We start from the raw sequence: 16134 nt of genomic DNA on the forward strand, positions 1-16134 counted from the left end.
GCCTGGTGTCGGCAGTGACAGAGCACACACACGCCTGACAATGACGCGGGGACACATGCACGGAGATAAGGACCAAAGCACGCCAGCCGGTGAGAGCTCAGGCTAGCTTCTGCACCTCTCCCGACCTCGACACTTGCCCTGTAAAATTGCTAGTGAGGATGTTATTTATTTATTTATTTATTTGTATTTAATTATTGAAGAGGCCCAAAAAGGGTGGGGGGTAGCTCACTCCTAGCCACTGGTCCATTTCCCAAAGATCTAAAACGGCAGGGACTGGGTCAGAATTGAAAGCAGGAGCTGGAAACTCCTTCCAGGTGGCCCCCCATGGTGAACAGGAACCTAACAACGTGAACTATCACCTGCTGCTTTGTAGCATCTATAGTAACAGGAAGCTGGATTAAGAGCTGGAGACTGGACTTGAACCCTAGCACTTAGGTGCAGGCTGTGGGCATGGGCACCCCTTGGCTAAATACCCACCCTGAAAGAGGTGATTTGAAACAAGAAAAAAAAATCCTCTTGCAGCTCTAGGCTTGCTTGAGGAACACCCAAGATCTGGGGTGGCCAAGAAGAAACTGATATTACAGGTAAGCAAGTTTGTGTTCTAACCCTACCTCTTAACTTTCTGGCTATGCTTACATGTATAAGTGACTAAATCTCTCCAAACCTCAGTTTTCTTCTCTATGGAATGAGTAGGTCTATATTAGGCCAGTAGATCAAAGTAAGTAGATCTACTTACTGTTGAATAAGAACAATAAGAACAATTTATATACTACAATGCATTTATTACATATATGTAATGCACATTGTTAAACATACAAATACATGTAATGTATATGTATGTATAAACACAGCCACATACCACTTTACAACATGGATATTCTGAGTAATCCTTTAATAGGTCATTCCATCACTAAGTGAATATCACAGGTGACTTTCACAAACCTAGATAGTACAGGATCATTGTGGGTTTCTTTTTGTTTTGAAGGATTTTTGAAACACAGAATGGTTAACAGAGAGAGAGAGATCCCATCTATTGGTTCACTCCCCAAATGCCTGCAACAGCCAGGGATGGACCAGGTCAAAGTCAGGAGCCTAGAACTCATTCCAGATCTCTCATTCCCCCAGCTGGGTCCCAAGCACCCAGGCCATCTTCATCTGCTGTCTTCCCAGGTGCTGCAGTAGGAAGCTAGATTGGAAGTGGAGCAGTCAGAACACAAACTAGTACTCCAATATGAGATGCTGGCTTCACAACTGGCAGTTTAACTCACTACACAAAACACCTACTTCATGATGTGGCCTCTCGATGTACACATGAGATGGATGAAGCTGCTGCCACTGTAACATGGCTGACTATTTTACAGAAAACGGCCTTTTCATTTAAGTAGAAGTGCACTCTAACATAATGATGAAAAGCACCATCATGGTGGGATAGTGAGTTGGGCTGCCACTTGTGATGTCAGCATTGCATATAGGTGCTGCTCCTATGCGTGCTTCTCCAAGTGCTTGCTGCTCCACTTCCGATCCAGCTCCCTGTTAATGCACCTTGGAAAGCAGTGAAAGATGGCCCAAGAGCTTGGCCCCTGCACCCAGGTAGTAGACCTGGATAGAGTTCCTGTTTACTGGTTTAACCCTGGCCCAACCCTGGACATTACAGTTGTTTGGGGAGTGAACCAATGGATGCAAGAGCTTTCCCTCTCTCTCCCTTTATCTCCCTCTGTAACTTTGCTTTCAAATAAATAATAAACATATATATATTTTTTAAAGTTTAGGGGCAGAGGTGGCACTGTGACTGAATAGACTAATCCTCCACCTTCAAGTGTCAGCATCTCATATGAGCACTAGTTCAAGTCGCAGTTGCTCTACCTCACATCCATACCCTGCTTGTGGCCTGGGAAAGCAGCAGAGGATGGGTTCAGTCCTTGGGTCCCTACACATTCACGTGGGAGACCCAGAAGAGGCTCCTGGTCCCTGGTTCTTGGCTCCTGGCTCCTGGCTAAAGATTGGCTCAGCTTAGGCCACTGCAGTCATTTGGGGCGTGAAACAGCACATGGAAGATCTTTCTCTCTGCCTCTCAGAGAATTTTTCTAATAAAAATAAATAAATATTGAAAAAAAAGTTTAGGGGCCATCACGGTGGCATAACAGGCTAATTCCCCACCTGTGGCACCAGCATCCCATATGTGCACCAGTTCTAGTTGCAGTGGCTCCACTTTCAATCCAGCTCCATGCCTGTGGCCTGGGAAAACAGTGGGAGATGGCTCAAGTGCTTGGGAACTTGTACCCACATGGGAGACCCAGAAAAACTTCCTGGCTCCCAGCTTCAGACCAGTCTAGCTTTGGTCATTGCAGCGACTTGGGGAGTGAATCAGTGGTTAGAAATCTCTGTGTAATTCTTTCAAGTAAAAATAAATAAATACGCTTAAAACAAACTAAAAAGTAGACAAAAGTATAGATGGTATGATAAATACATAAACTAGTGACATGGTAGTTATTACCATGGTTGAGTCCCCATTACAGCACACAGTTGTATCGGCCATACTCTGATATGACCAGTAGTGCAGCATCATACAAGCTGCTGAGAAGTGTGAGCTGCACTGCATTGCAACAGCTGCCAGCTCACTAGGCAACAGGTATTTCCCAGATCCATACAGGGATGGGGAACATCAGACCACCAGCCATACAGGGCCCATAGAATCATCTGGTCTGGCCCTGCAAAGGCAAATGCATGTGGGACTTGCAATTCAGTAAATATCTAGCAGGCTGATTTCTAAGTTGACAATTCTGTACAGCCCATGAATGATGTTACAAACATCCAAATGGTCCTCGGTAGGAAAAATACTCCCAACCCCTGCATGATAATCACCTGTGTGGCTTATCACAGACCAAATGAATGACTAGTTAAATATCTGAATATACACATGTACATTTCAAAATTCTGGGAAAAGAAGTTATTCATGGAGGATATTAAAGAATCTTGGAGAGCGGGTTGTGACACTAGACCTCCATGTGATTTTCACACTTGTATAGCCGTGTACCTTATTACAACAGTCCACTTGACAAGGGACCACATACACAACAATGGCCCCATATGATTAGTGATGCTGCAGCCATCTTAGCTGGTGTAAGTGCACTCTAGGATGTTCACACAACACTGAGATGGATTGAGGATGCATGTCTTAGAATGCACTCACAACATTGAGATGTGCTCCTCTGTTTTATTCAGTGTTCCTCGGGTTTTTACATAAAGGCACTTTCCCAGCAAAGGAATTAAAGAGGAAGCATGTCCAGGGCCTGGTATTTGTAGGACCTCAGAGACGGTGGCCAACAGGATAGTAGATTTCCATAAAGACTCCGGGGCACAGGAGCCTGTGAGGAGGGCCCAGTGTTACTCACTTGTCTGCAACTTGAGCAGGCTCAATTCCTCAGGAGGGTTATCCTGCTGGCCCTCAGACAATGAGACTTCAGAGGAGTGGTCAGAAAGTGAGGAGGAGGATTTCCCATCCAAAGCTGCAGCAATACTGGAAAGAAAGCATAAGGCTTGGAGTCTTCCACGGACACAGACTGACAGAACCTGGTCTAACGTGTCTCATCCCAAAATCACCCTCACCTTTGGGCACTGCACCTACTTCCCTATAAAAATTCCTAAAGAGGGCTGGTGTTGCAGTATAGTGGGTAAAGCTGCCACCAGCAATGCCAGCATCCCATATGAGTACCAAGTTCAAGTCCTAGCTACTCTACTTCCAATGCAGCTTCCTGCTAATGTGCCTAGGAAAACAGCAGAAGATTCCCCAAGAATCTGGGCTCCTGTCACCCTATGGAAGACCTGGAAGAAACTCCTGGGTTCTGACTCCTAGCTTCAACTTGGCCTAGCTCCGGCCATTGCAGCCAATTTGCTGTTTGGGGAGTGAATCAGAGGATGGAAGCTTATACATGCGCTCTCTCTTGTTCACCTTCTCTCTTCTTAAACACCTTCCAAATAAATAAATAGATATTTTCTTTCACAAAAATCTCTCTGGGGAACTAGCATAGTGTAGCATAGCAAGCTAAGCCTCCACCTGTAGTGCTGGCATCCCATATGGAAACCAATATGAGTCCTGGCTACTCCACTTTCCATCTACCTCCCTTCTAATGGCCTGGGAGAACAGCAGAGGATGGTCCACGTGCTGGGCCCCAGCGCTTATGTGGGAGACCTGGAGGAAGCTCCTGGCTCCTGGCTTCGAACTGGCCCAGATTCAGCCATTGTGGTCATCTGAGGAGTGAACCAGTGGATGAATGATCTCTATCTGTCTCTCCTTTTCTCTGTGATTCTACCTTTCAAATAAAAATAAAATATATCCAAAAAATGTCCAGGTGTACTGTTTCTTTATTCACAATGTGGGGGAACTGAAATACATTCAAAAGATGCATGTTAAAAAACTGAAATGGAAAATAAAAGAAAGAAAAAGAAAAACTGAGATGGGCCAACAGCTTAATCCTCCATCTTCAAGTGCGCGCATTCCCTATGGGAGCCACTTCCCATCCAGTTCCCTGCTTGCGGCCTGGGAAAGCAGTGGAGGACAGCCCAGGTGAGAGACCTAGAAGAAGCTCCTGGCTCCTGACTTCAGATCAGCTCAGTTCTGACCACTATTTGGAGAATGAACCAGCAGATAGAACATCTTTCTCTCTCGGTCCTTCCTTCTCTCTATAAATCTGCTTTTCTAACTAAAAATAAATATTTAAAAAGAAAAAAATCATGGGGATGATTCCTCAAAAAGTTTAACACAGCTCATCATAACCTAGCACTTCAACCCCTCAGAATATCCCTCAAAAAAACGAAAACACAGACTGATATGAATGGTCATTGCAGCATTATTCACAACAGCCCAAAGTGGAAACAACCCATCTGTCAGCAGATGAATGAATGAATAAAATGTGGTCTATGCAAACAATGGGGAAGCATTCAGCCATCAAAAGAAATGAAGTTCTGAAAATACTATAGCATGAATGAAATAAGCCAGCCACCAAAGGACCAATGCTGGAAGATTCCACTTACGTGACATAGGTAGAATGGGTCAATTCATACACACAGGTTACCAAAGACCAGGGAGAGCAGAGCAGGATGAGTTACTGCTTATGGGTGCAGTTTTTGTGAGGATGTGAAAATGTTGTTAAGACAGATCATGGTGACTGTTGCACAAGATTGTAGGATTAATGGCTCTGAATCATATACTAGATAATGGACAGAATGGCAAGCACCAGCTTACATGTGTTTCACAATTTTTAGGACAGGAACAAGATACTGATATGTGTCACCACGTGAATGAACCTTGAAGGCACTGTGCTAAGTGAAGGAAGTCAGGCACCAGAGACCACGGATTAATATTCTGTGTGAAATGTAGGTCTGTAGAGACAGGAATGGAATAACTGCTGTCGAGGTCTGGGGGCAATGAGGCAGATGGAGGAGGTAAGTGCTCATAGGTACAGCATCCTTTTTAGGATGGGGAGAATATTCTGAAATTGGTTGTGCCAAAAGCTGCACAACTCTGCAAATCTACTAAAGCAACTGAGTTGTTCTCTTCCAGTGGGGAATGACATGGTGTCACGGTTGATTTCAAGCATCAATATAAGGGGCATCTTGAGAACTGGGAAAGCATTGTTTTTCTCTGTGTCAGGGAGCTTGTCCCCAGAGATTGGTATGAGAGTCGGTGAAAGAAGTAGGCAGGATCAGCCCTCAGTGTGGGCAGACACCAGTGCACTGGCCGGGGCTTGAATAGAACAAGAAAGGCTGAGAGAACAGGCATGTCCTTCCCCTGCTCTCCTGGCTCTGGACAGCCTCCCCTTCTGGCCCTTGGACTTGAGGTCCAGCTCTCTCCCACCCTACCCCAGGTTTTTAGGACTTCAGTCTGGAACCAAGAGGACCCCTACAGCTCAGAGGCCTCAGGACTTGAGATGAACCACACCTGCAGCATCCCAGGGACTCTTACAGACAAGAAAGCCTGCCAGGGGCTTCTCAGCCTCAGAGGCCATGGGAACCAAGTCCCCTAGTATGTACACCCTCTCTCACACATATCCCGTTAAATGCATCTCTCTCTGGAGAACTCCAATGCATGAGTGACATTTCAGTAAGTCTGCGACCAGAACTAGTGCATATTTAATAAAACCATCACAAGTAAATTTTAAAAAGCATGACATACACGGAGAAGAAGAAACAATCAAAAACAAACTGAGAGCCCAGCTCAATAAGTGGCTGAAGTCCTCCCCTTGCATGCACTGGGATCCCATATGGGTGTTAGTTCGTATCCCAGTTACTCCACTTCCCATCCAGCTCTCTGTTTGTGACCTGGGAGAACAGTCAAGGATGGCCCAAAGCCTAAGAACCCTGTACCCACGTGGGAGACCCAGAGGAAGCTAATCACTCCTGGTTTCAGATTGGCTCAGCTATGGTTGTTGCAGCCACCTGGGGAGTGAACTAGCAGATGGACGTTTCTCTCTGTCCCATATGGGCGCAAACTGGAGCACATGTCCATGTGTGTCTGAGATGCTCTGCTAGTGAAACAGGTGAGGCACAGAGGCACACATGACCTGGCTGCAAGCAGGGCATCCTTCAGCTCGGCTGATTCAAGCACGTCCAGCAACTCTAGGGTACAAAAATGAAACCACAGGGACCAGTGCAATGGCCTAGCGGCTAAAGTCCTTGTCTTGAAGGTGCCAGGATCCCATATGGGCACTGGTTCTAATCCCAGAGGCCCCGCTTCCTTTCCAGCTCCCTGCTTGTGGCCTGGGAAAGCAGTCAAGAATGATCCAAAGTCTTGGCACCCTGTGCCCACTCAAGAGACCCGGAAAAAGCTCCTGGCTCCTGGCTTTGGCTCGGCTCAGCTCTAGCCATTGCGGTCACTTGGGGAGTGAATCAATGGATGGCAGATCTTCCTCTCTATCTCTCCTCCTCTCGGTATAACTGACTTTGCAATAAAAATAAATCTTTTCAAACATTTTATAAAAAAAAGAAAGAAATCTTTTAAACAATCTAAGCTAAAATGATGACAGCAATGAATCACTATATTTAGCACTGAACTTGAATTTGCTGGCAGTTGAAAATGTCCCCCAACAAACTGCTGTGGTGTCAATAGAAAAAGCGATCACTTCTGGTTTAAGTTGTTTAGCCCTGACAGATGGCCTTGGACAGAGTCTTCAAGTAGAGTCCTGAGATCAAATCTTCGGCTCTTTCTTTGTTTGTTTTTCACACTACTGTATCACTATTATCCTTGAATACTTTTTTTAAAATTATTTTTATTGGAAAGTCAGATATATAGAGAGGAGGAGAGGCAGAGAGGAAGATCTTCCATCCGTTGATTCACTCCCCAAGTGGCTACAATGGCCGAAACTGAGCCGATCCGAAGCCAGAAGCCAGGAGCCTCTTCTGGATCTCCCAAACAGGTGCAGGGTCCAAGGCTTTGGGCAATTTTTGGCTGCTTTCCTAGGCCACAAGCAGGAGCTGGAAGGGAAATGGAGCAGCCAGGATATGAACCAGCATCCATATGGGATCCCAGTGCCTGCAAGGCAAAGACTTTAGTATTAGGCTTCTTCACCAGGCCCTATCCTTGAATATTGTTAAAATAACTGCGTATTGCTTGTCTAGGCTGCTCCCTGCTAAAAACCCTACAATGTAGGTAGGACTGATAAAATCATATACTTTCAAGGAAGAAGGGGACAGGAACAGCAATGAAGACGTCACTTGGGACACCCACTTCCCATGTCAAGTTCTTATTCTTCTTCTGGTTCCAGCTCCCTGCTAATGCACACCCTGGGAGGCAGCAGGTGAAGGCTCGGGTACTTGGAAGAACCCTGATTGAATCCCAGGCTACTCACCATTGGGCTGCCTAAGCCCAGGCTGTTGTAGGCATCTGAGAAACTAACCAGCAATCAATGCGACTGGCTTCTAACACTATATTTCTAATTTTTCTGTAATAAACCGAAATGGCTTTCATTATAGCAAACATTTTGAGAAGTTTTTGTTGTGGAAGAAACAGACAGAAAGATGTAGAAATAAAGTTTCACAAATAACAATAAAGTCGACATGCAGGTCAATGAACAAAGCACTGACCACCCTGGCCAGCCCCCAGGAACCAGGGCTGTCCCTTCGGTGAGGGTGACTGTCACCCCGACTGTGACTGAGCATGATCATTCTTTCCTTTGCTTTTCTTGCACGGTTTGGCACTTCTGTATGTGCCTATGTATTCAAAAGATGCAAAGTTTAGCTTCACTCAAGCGTTTGCACAGCACTTCTTGTATGCCAGGGAGTCTTTAGTCACCTTATACATGCTAACCCGTGAAATCCTTACAGCAGTTCTATAACAGCATCCCTTCTTTCTAGATAAGAATGTGTCCATGCACCAGTAGCAGGGCAGGGACTGGAACCTGATAGTCTAGTTCCAGAGCCCATGTTCTTGCCCAGCAGCTCATGCCACCTCTCAGACTCTTGGCATCTTGGACAGAACTTTCCCCGTAAGCAACAGCCCATTCCCAGGTTCTGACTTACTTTAGGTGAGCAACCACTCTGCGGAGACTTGGAGGCTCGCTGCCGCTCAGATCTGCTTCAACACAAGATGAGGGGCCAGCCTTCCTGCCAGATGAAGGGGTGCTGGAATGGCTCTCCTTCAATTGCAGGAAATCACCATGGTTGGCACCTGCAACATACAGATACCATCACTTAACTGCAGGATTGGAAATAGCCAGGCTGGCATTGTGGCACAGTAGGTAAAGCCATTGGCTGCTCCACTTCCAATCCAACTTCCAGGATGGTCCAAGAACTTGGGTCTGTGCATCCAGTTTGGAGACCTGGATGAAACTCTTGACTCATGGCTTTGGCGTGACTCAGCACTGACCTTTGCAACTACCTGGGGAGTGAACCAGAGGAGGGAGAATAATTCTCTCTCTCTCTTTCTCACTCTCTAACTCTGCCTTTTAAATAAATTAATAATTTTTTAATGTCAAGTATATATGGGATATTAATGTTAATCTCCTACACCATCAGAGAAATGTAGCCATTACCCCCACCCACCATGAATAATCCCCTTACTCCATCTGTTCTCCCTTAATTTTCCATAGATGGGTGCCTTTTCCACTCATGAATATTGCATTACTTTGGGTATAATTTTGTAGAACACAGCAGCTCAGTACACACAATGTTAACTTCTGGGCATAAAAAAATTGCAAGAGGGACCTGCACTGTGGTATGGTAAGCTAAGCTTCGTCTGTGGCACCAGCATCCTATATGGGTATCAGTTTGCGTCCTGACTATTCCACTTCTAATCCAGCTCCCTGTTTACAGCCTGGAAAAGCAGCAGAGGAAGTACCTACATGGTACTTGGGCCCCTGTACCTACATGGGAGATAGAGCCTGGTTCCTGGCTTCAAATCGGTTTAGCTCTGGCCATTGCAGCCATTTGCAGAGTAAACCAACAAATGGAAGATCTCTCTCCCTCTACTTCTCCTTCTTTCTGTATCTCTTTTAAATTAAAAAATAATAATAATAAAATAAATATAAATATTTTTAAAAGAAAATTACAGGGCCTGCACAGTGGCATGTCAGACTAATCCTCTACCTGTGGCGCTGGCATCCCATACGGGCACCAGTTCTAATCCCGGCAGCTCCACTTCCCATCCAGCTCCCTGCTTGTGGCCTGGGAAAGCAGCAGAGGATGCTCAAGTCCTTGGGCCCCCACACCCAGAAGCAGCTCCTGGCTCCTCTTGTCTCCCCTTTCCTCTACCCTCTCCTCCCCTGTTCCTCCCTTTCCCTCCTTTATACTACCCTCCCTTTGTTGTGGCGTACTGGGTGAAGTTATCACTTGCAAGGGCATCCCATATGAGTACTGCTTCAACTTCTGACTGCTCCACTTCTGGTCCAGCTAACGCACCTGGGAAAGCAGCAGGCGATGCCTCAAGTACTTGCATGTCTGCATGTGCATTGTTCTCTCTCTTGCTTTCTTTTGCTTCCTTCCTTCCTATTTGTTTTTTCTTTCTTTTTAAATTTTACTTTTATTTTTTAAAGATTTATTTTTATTAGAAAGATATACAGAAACGAGGAGAGACAGACAGGAAGGTTTTCCATCTGATGATTCACTCCCCAAGTGGCCGCAACGAAGCCAGGAGCCAGGAGCCAGCCTCTTCTGGGTCTCCCACACGGGTGCAGGGTCCTAAGGTTTTAGGCCGTCCTCGACTGCTTTCCCAGGCCACAGGCAGGGAGCTGGATGGGAAATGGGGCCGCCGGAATTCGAATTGGCACCCATATGGGATCCCGGTGCATGCAAGGTGAGGATTTTAGCCTCTAGGCTACCGCGCCAGGCCCCTTTTATTTTTATTTTAAAGGCAGCTTTACAGAGGAAAGAGGATAGATACAGAGAAAGGGAGCTTTTATCCAGAGAGGTAGAGGGGCACTCTCCAAAAGGCCGCAGTGGCTGCAGCTGAGCTGATCTGAAGCCAGGAGCCAGGAGCCAGGAGCTTTTTCTGAATCTCCCACAAGGGTGCAGGGTCCCATCCTCTGCTGCTTTCCCAGGCCATAAGCAGGGAGCTGGATAGGAAGCGGAGCAGCTGAAGCTTGAATTGGCCTGAGAGGAGCCCCCAAGTGATATCTGAACCACTGGGCCAAATGCCCGACTCAGTCACTAGGCTTTCAAGTGTGAACAGGTTCAAAAATGCCTTAACCAATTCATTTTGCTTATATTTTATATATGCATATCAGAGATTAAAATCTGCATCTAAGAAAGGCTAATGGAATATTCATGATAAATGTAAAATAAAATTCTATTGATAAAGCACTGTGTCATATTTTAGTTGGCAGCCTGTGTCCTTTGTGGTACAAAAAAATGCTGCTATTGGCACTGATGGGGGTCTTATATTCCGTGAAATGCAGTGTGTGTGCTTAAATTGCACGTCTCCATGGTTGTGCTCGAGTCCCAGAAATTTTTATATACGGTACTGAGTTCACTGATTATTCAGTACCTCAAGTTTTCCATTATGCTTTCTTCTTTTATCTAAATTATTTAGTGGCTTGAATTCCCAAACCTATGGATGTGTTTTGGCTGCTATTTTATTATGGATTTTTAATTGTCCTGCATTGTGCTTAGGGGGTGTTATGTGAATTATAGCTGTTGACATATTTTGTGGTTGAGTATTGGGGTGGTTCCTCCTTAACTGTTGGGGACCCATCCTCTGCTCTCCCAGAGCTGCTCCTTTCCTGCTCCTCCCTAGATTCAGGTTCATCCCAGCCTCTCACACTTCCCACAGTCAGTTGGCCCTCTCTGCGCCTGGGCCTACTGCATATCCCAGGGAATGTTCCAAATGGCATTTCTTGCATGTTCCTTGCATTCTTGGTTACATGAGGATCTTCCTAAATACACTGATTTCCGGACTGTAGGTCTGCTCAGCATCCCAGAAGGTGCTTGAGTGCCCCAAGGTATAAAAATAAAATAAATCTTAATTTTATTAGAACCAGCACCCATATGGGATCCTGGCGCGTTCAAGGCGAGGACTCTAGCCACTACACTATTGCGCTGGGCCCCAAAATCAATCTTTAAAAAGAGAGAGAGGGCCCAGCGCGATGGCCTAGAGGCTAAAGTTCTCGCTTTAAAAGTGCCAGGATCCCATATGGGCACTGATTCTAATCCCAGAGGCCCCGCTTCCCATCCAGCTCCCTGCTTGTGACCTGGGAAAGCAATCGAGGACGACCCAAAGCCTTAGGACCCTGCACCCATGTGGGAGACCTGGAAGAAGCTCCTGGCTCCTGGTGTTGGCCGGCTCAGCTCTGGCCATTGCGGCTCACTTGGGGAGTGAATCATTGGACCAAAGATCTTCCTCTCTGTCTCTCCTCCTCTCTGTATATCTGACTTTGCAATAAAAAATAAATAATTCTTTTTAAAAAGCTTTTTAAAAAAGGGAAAGAAACAACAAAAGTGAGAGAACAAGAGGGGGGAAGGAGGGAGGAAAGAAAAAAGAAAGAGAGAAAAGGAAGGAAGGAAGACACCGGTATCACTTGGGACACCCACATCCCCACGTCCCTGTCCTAGTTTTGGGTTCTGCCTCCCATTCCAGCTTCTCCCTAATGAACTCTCCAGGTCAACAGGTGATGGCTCCACAGCAGGGTCTCTGACACTGGTGTGGGAGACCCAGACTGTGTTCCTAGCTCCTGGCTTTAGCTTGGCTGTTGCAACATTTGACGATTTAAACAGTGGGTTGAAGACTTCTCTTTCTTTCTCAATCTCTGTTACCAATAAATAAATAAACCTTCAGCATAACTACTACATTTCCTTTTATATATATGTGTATATATATATATATATATATATATATATGAGCCCGGTAGGTAGGCAGCCAGAGCATGAGCTCTCTGCACTGACTCACTCCCTAAATGCCCGTAAGAGCCTGAGGCAGGAGGTTGGAAGTCTGGAACACAATGCAGCTCTTTCCTTTTCTCTCTGTAAATCGGCCTTTCCAATAAAAGTAAATAAGCCTTAAAAAAACAAAAAAAAAAAGAAATTTTATCCTTGACTGAAGATCAAAGTGGAAACTGTAGAAAGATCTTGGGGCTTCAAGTTACAAGCACAGAACCTCGTGCTCCCTGCTGACCCACAAAGAGGCTTAAAAGACTCCAACTCCCCCAGCTTCTCTGGCCCCAGCTGATAGCCCAGCGTGAATTATCCCCACCTCCTCTCTTTACCCTGCGAAGATCATATATACGTGCATTACAGAAGACCAGGAGCAAAGCTAAGAACCTTCAGGACAAAAATGGGACATTCCACAATCCCTTGCGGAGGCCCACAGACCACCCACCTGCAACAGGAAACCACCAATCACTCTGAGGCACCCTGGGAGACTGTAGCGGTTCTGCTCTGTGACACTACCCCATGGGCAGATGGGCACCAAGCCGCCTCCTCAACCAGAAGTGCCAGTTGTGACTGGGCAATGCTTGGCCTGGAGGCTAAGACAGCTGTGTCCCATACCAGTGTGCTTAGGTGTGATCCTGGCTCAGCCCTGGACTCCAGAGTCCTGCTAATGCAGAGAGGTAGGGAAGAGAGCTCTAGGGATTGGTCCCTGCCACCCACGTGGAAGCCGCGGGTGGAGTTCCCAGCCCCCAGCTTCAGCTTCATTCAGTTCCAGCCATTGCAGACACTGCATGAAGCCACTGCTTCTCTGTGTGTGTGTGTCTCTCTCTCCCTCTCTCTCTCAAGTAAATGGTTTTTTCAAAATTTTAAACTCCACCTTTTGCGCTATCAACCTTTGTCCAGTTGCCTTAGGGACCCTTGCCTTAGTGGCTAAGGCTCCTGCTTCAAGCCCAGGCACCCCTTTTGGCCACTGGTTTGTGTCCCGGCAGCTCCACTTCCCATCCAGCTCCCTGCTTGTGGCCTGGGAAAGCAGTCGAGGATAGCCTAAAGTCTTGGGATGTTACACCTGTGTGGCAGACCCAGAAAAAAGTTCCTGCTTCCTGGCTTCAGATTGACTTAGCTTCAGCCATTGCAATCATTTAGGGAAAGAACCAGCAGATGGGAGATGCTTCTCTGTTTCTCCTTCTCCCTGTAAATCTGCTTTTTCAATAAAAATAAATAAATATTTAAAAATGTTTTTCCTTAGGGCCCAGCATGGTAGCCTAGTGGCTAAAATCCTCACCTTGAATGCGCCGGGATCCCATGTGGGCACTGGTTCTAATCCCGGCAGCTCCACTTCCCATCCAGCTCCCTGCTTGTGGCCTGAAAAAGCAGTTGAGGACGGCCCAAAGCCTTGGGACCCTGCGCCCGCGTGGGAGATCCAGGAGAAGCTCTGGGCTCCTGGCTTCGGATCGGGTTAGCACTGGCCGTAGCAGCTCACTTGGGGAGTGAATCATTGGACAGAAGATCTTGCCCTCTGTCTCTCCTTCTCTCTGTATATCTGACTTTGCAGTGAAAATAAATAAATCTTTAAATAAATAAATAAATCTTTAAAAAATTTTTTCTCCTTAGAGTGTTCATAATTTCTACCCAGGCTGCCCATCTAACAAACAGTGCAACAAGTCTACTCACAGCTGAGCCAATGAGAAAAGGATAAGAAGGGACAGGAAGGGACGGGAAAGAAGTGGCTCTGCAAATGCAGACTCCTGTCAAATTCCAGCCTCCCAGGTTGTTAAGCAAGCACTGGACAGGGCAGGACGCTGCTCCCACCTCCTCTGGGACAGACATCCCACGTGGTCCTGAGTGTGGTCGCAAATGGGCTAACAGACACAAACTGTGCTTCAAGCTGTTCTTGCTGTGTATCCGAAACCAAGGCTCCCCCCGCCAAATCCACACCCAGGCCGCCTCATTTTCTTGGAACTCAACTGTATCTCCTCTTTTCCTTGGTGTTGTCGGCGTCCCTGTACTCTGGAATCTTCTCCAGCTCTCCGCCGCAAGAGGAGCTGGCAGCTCCATGGGAGGTCTCCAGGGACCGTGGTGTCATCTCCGCACGTGTTGCTGTGAAACGTTGGAAGCAATGCAGACACAAACAAAAAGACCCCTGTGGGCAAGGCGCCGGTCAGAACCAGCTCTGACAATCCACACGCCCAGCCAAGGCCAAGGCCGGGCTGGCCTCCCCGCTCGGGTCTGCGGCCCCGCGCTCTCCACCTCGGCCCGCTTGGGTCCCCAGGTGATGTCCAGGGGCCACGCCCGGGTCAACGCACCACTGCCAGGTGCCCTGATGCCAGGTGCCGACAGCCACAGCCACCCCGCTGCCCCCGCCAGCCGCCTCTGTTGCCAAGACGCGTTCGGCGGTTGCCGGGACACCAGCTCCGGGCTTGGGGGGTGGGGTGTCCGGGGCGCCCGCCTCCTGCCCGACCTGGCTGGACTCATTGCACCGTCCTCGGGCGCCTCCTGGGCAGTCAGTGCAGGGTGGAGTCTCCCTAGAGGCGTTCCTGCCGTGTTCGTGCAAATACCGCTTGAAAAGCAGCTTAAATGTTCTGTTTGTTTGTTTGTTTGTTTGTTTTAAGAATTAGGATGCTTGTGCAGGCAATTTTCATTGCTAGACCCAGAGCCTCCAGTAGCTAAGAATGCGTTTCACGAAGCTTGCAGGTGCCGTTTTATAACCTGCCTTGATGGGACAGGATTCAGCTGCTACTTCCAGTGTGGCATTTCTGGGCCAGGCGCCCTGGTGATGTTACCTTCCTCGAGCAGCCTGCTGCATTTTTCAAAATAGAAAGCTGACTTTGAGCAAGGGCCTACCCAAGGTCACCTGGAGAGCTGGGATGCATCTTTCAAATCCTCTACATCTTCAGTGACTTCCTGAGCCTTGCTAATAAGATCCTTACACCTGTAACAAAGTCCCTGAATTCATAATTAGACTGAGTTTCACCCTTGGTGAAGTGACCAAAAAAAAAGTGTCTTACTTTTTTAATTTAAAATAATTGTACAGCCTTTCCAATGAAATAAATAAAACTTTTTAAAAAATTACAGATAGCAAATGAGCATTGTGGAAATCCTGGGGAATACTGAAAATACTGTTCCTACACATAATCCCACGATAATCCAGAGATCAAGCACTTGTTTTAGGTGTCTGGGTGTTGCTGTGTAACAAGTCCACCCCAGACCCTGTAGCTCCAACAGCAACACCCATGATTCTCTGCATTTTGAGTATTGGCTGGGCTAGACTGTTCCTGTGTGAGATTCATCCTGCTAAGGCAGCAGGTGGGGGCTGCAGCTTCCCCAGATCTCAGATGACTGGGGTTGACTGTGCAAACACAAGCGTCCCAGAAACAGCAGGTGGAAACAGCACTGCCTCTGAAGTCTCCACTTGAGGGAGCTGGCGTCTAGGCCCCACTTCCCCACGGGAGGACCAGGGTCGGATTGTAGGAAGGGCCTGGGAGATGGGGCATCTTGCAGACTACAACTTGCCACTTTCCTTAAGGCTGTTTCCATCCTGTTCTGTTTCAACTCACTTGCATGTTAGTGTAATCAAGATCTAACTACACACCCAATTTTGTATTGGGCTTTTCAATAATTTATCCAGAGCATTTCCTCTGATTACAGTTATCTTTTCAAAACATGCACATTTTCTCTGCATAATTCTCCTGTGATGGAAGTGATAATAGCTTTAATCACAGAACTGTTGGCTGGGCAACAGCACAGCTATCACTGGCTTGACACAGGATGCTTGCAATGACA

The 16134-nt window shown here is 47.0% G+C and overlaps 1 protein-coding gene across 4 annotated transcripts in view; it reads right to left on the bottom strand.

The window, feature by feature from the left end:
- SPATS1 (spermatogenesis associated serine rich 1) overlaps positions 1-15254 on the bottom strand; it is a 33464-nt gene extending 18210 nt beyond the window's left edge. For 2 of the 4 annotated variants that reach the window (XM_058662438.1, XM_058662437.1), the window contains exons 1-4: positions 14602-15250; positions 14320-14494; positions 8515-8662; positions 3393-3517 (exon numbers count right to left, since the gene is read on the bottom strand). In XM_058662438.1, the coding sequence (XP_058518421.1) occupies positions 3393-3517; positions 8515-8662; positions 14320-14494; positions 14602-14826 (673 nt within the window). In that variant the 5' untranslated portion in view covers positions 14827-15250. Of the gene's footprint in view, positions 1-3392; positions 3518-8514; positions 8663-14319; positions 14495-14601 lie in introns of all 4 variants that reach the window. The other 2 variants (XM_004590526.3, XM_058662442.1) reach the window with 2 other exon arrangements.
- Between the last annotated feature and the right edge of the window lie 880 nt (positions 15255-16134).

The sequence above is a fragment of the Ochotona princeps genome, chromosome 1 (genome assembly GCF_030435755.1).
Source record: "Ochotona princeps isolate mOchPri1 chromosome 1, mOchPri1.hap1, whole genome shotgun sequence".
NCBI classification, from domain to species: Eukaryota; Metazoa; Chordata; class Mammalia; order Lagomorpha; family Ochotonidae; genus Ochotona; species Ochotona princeps.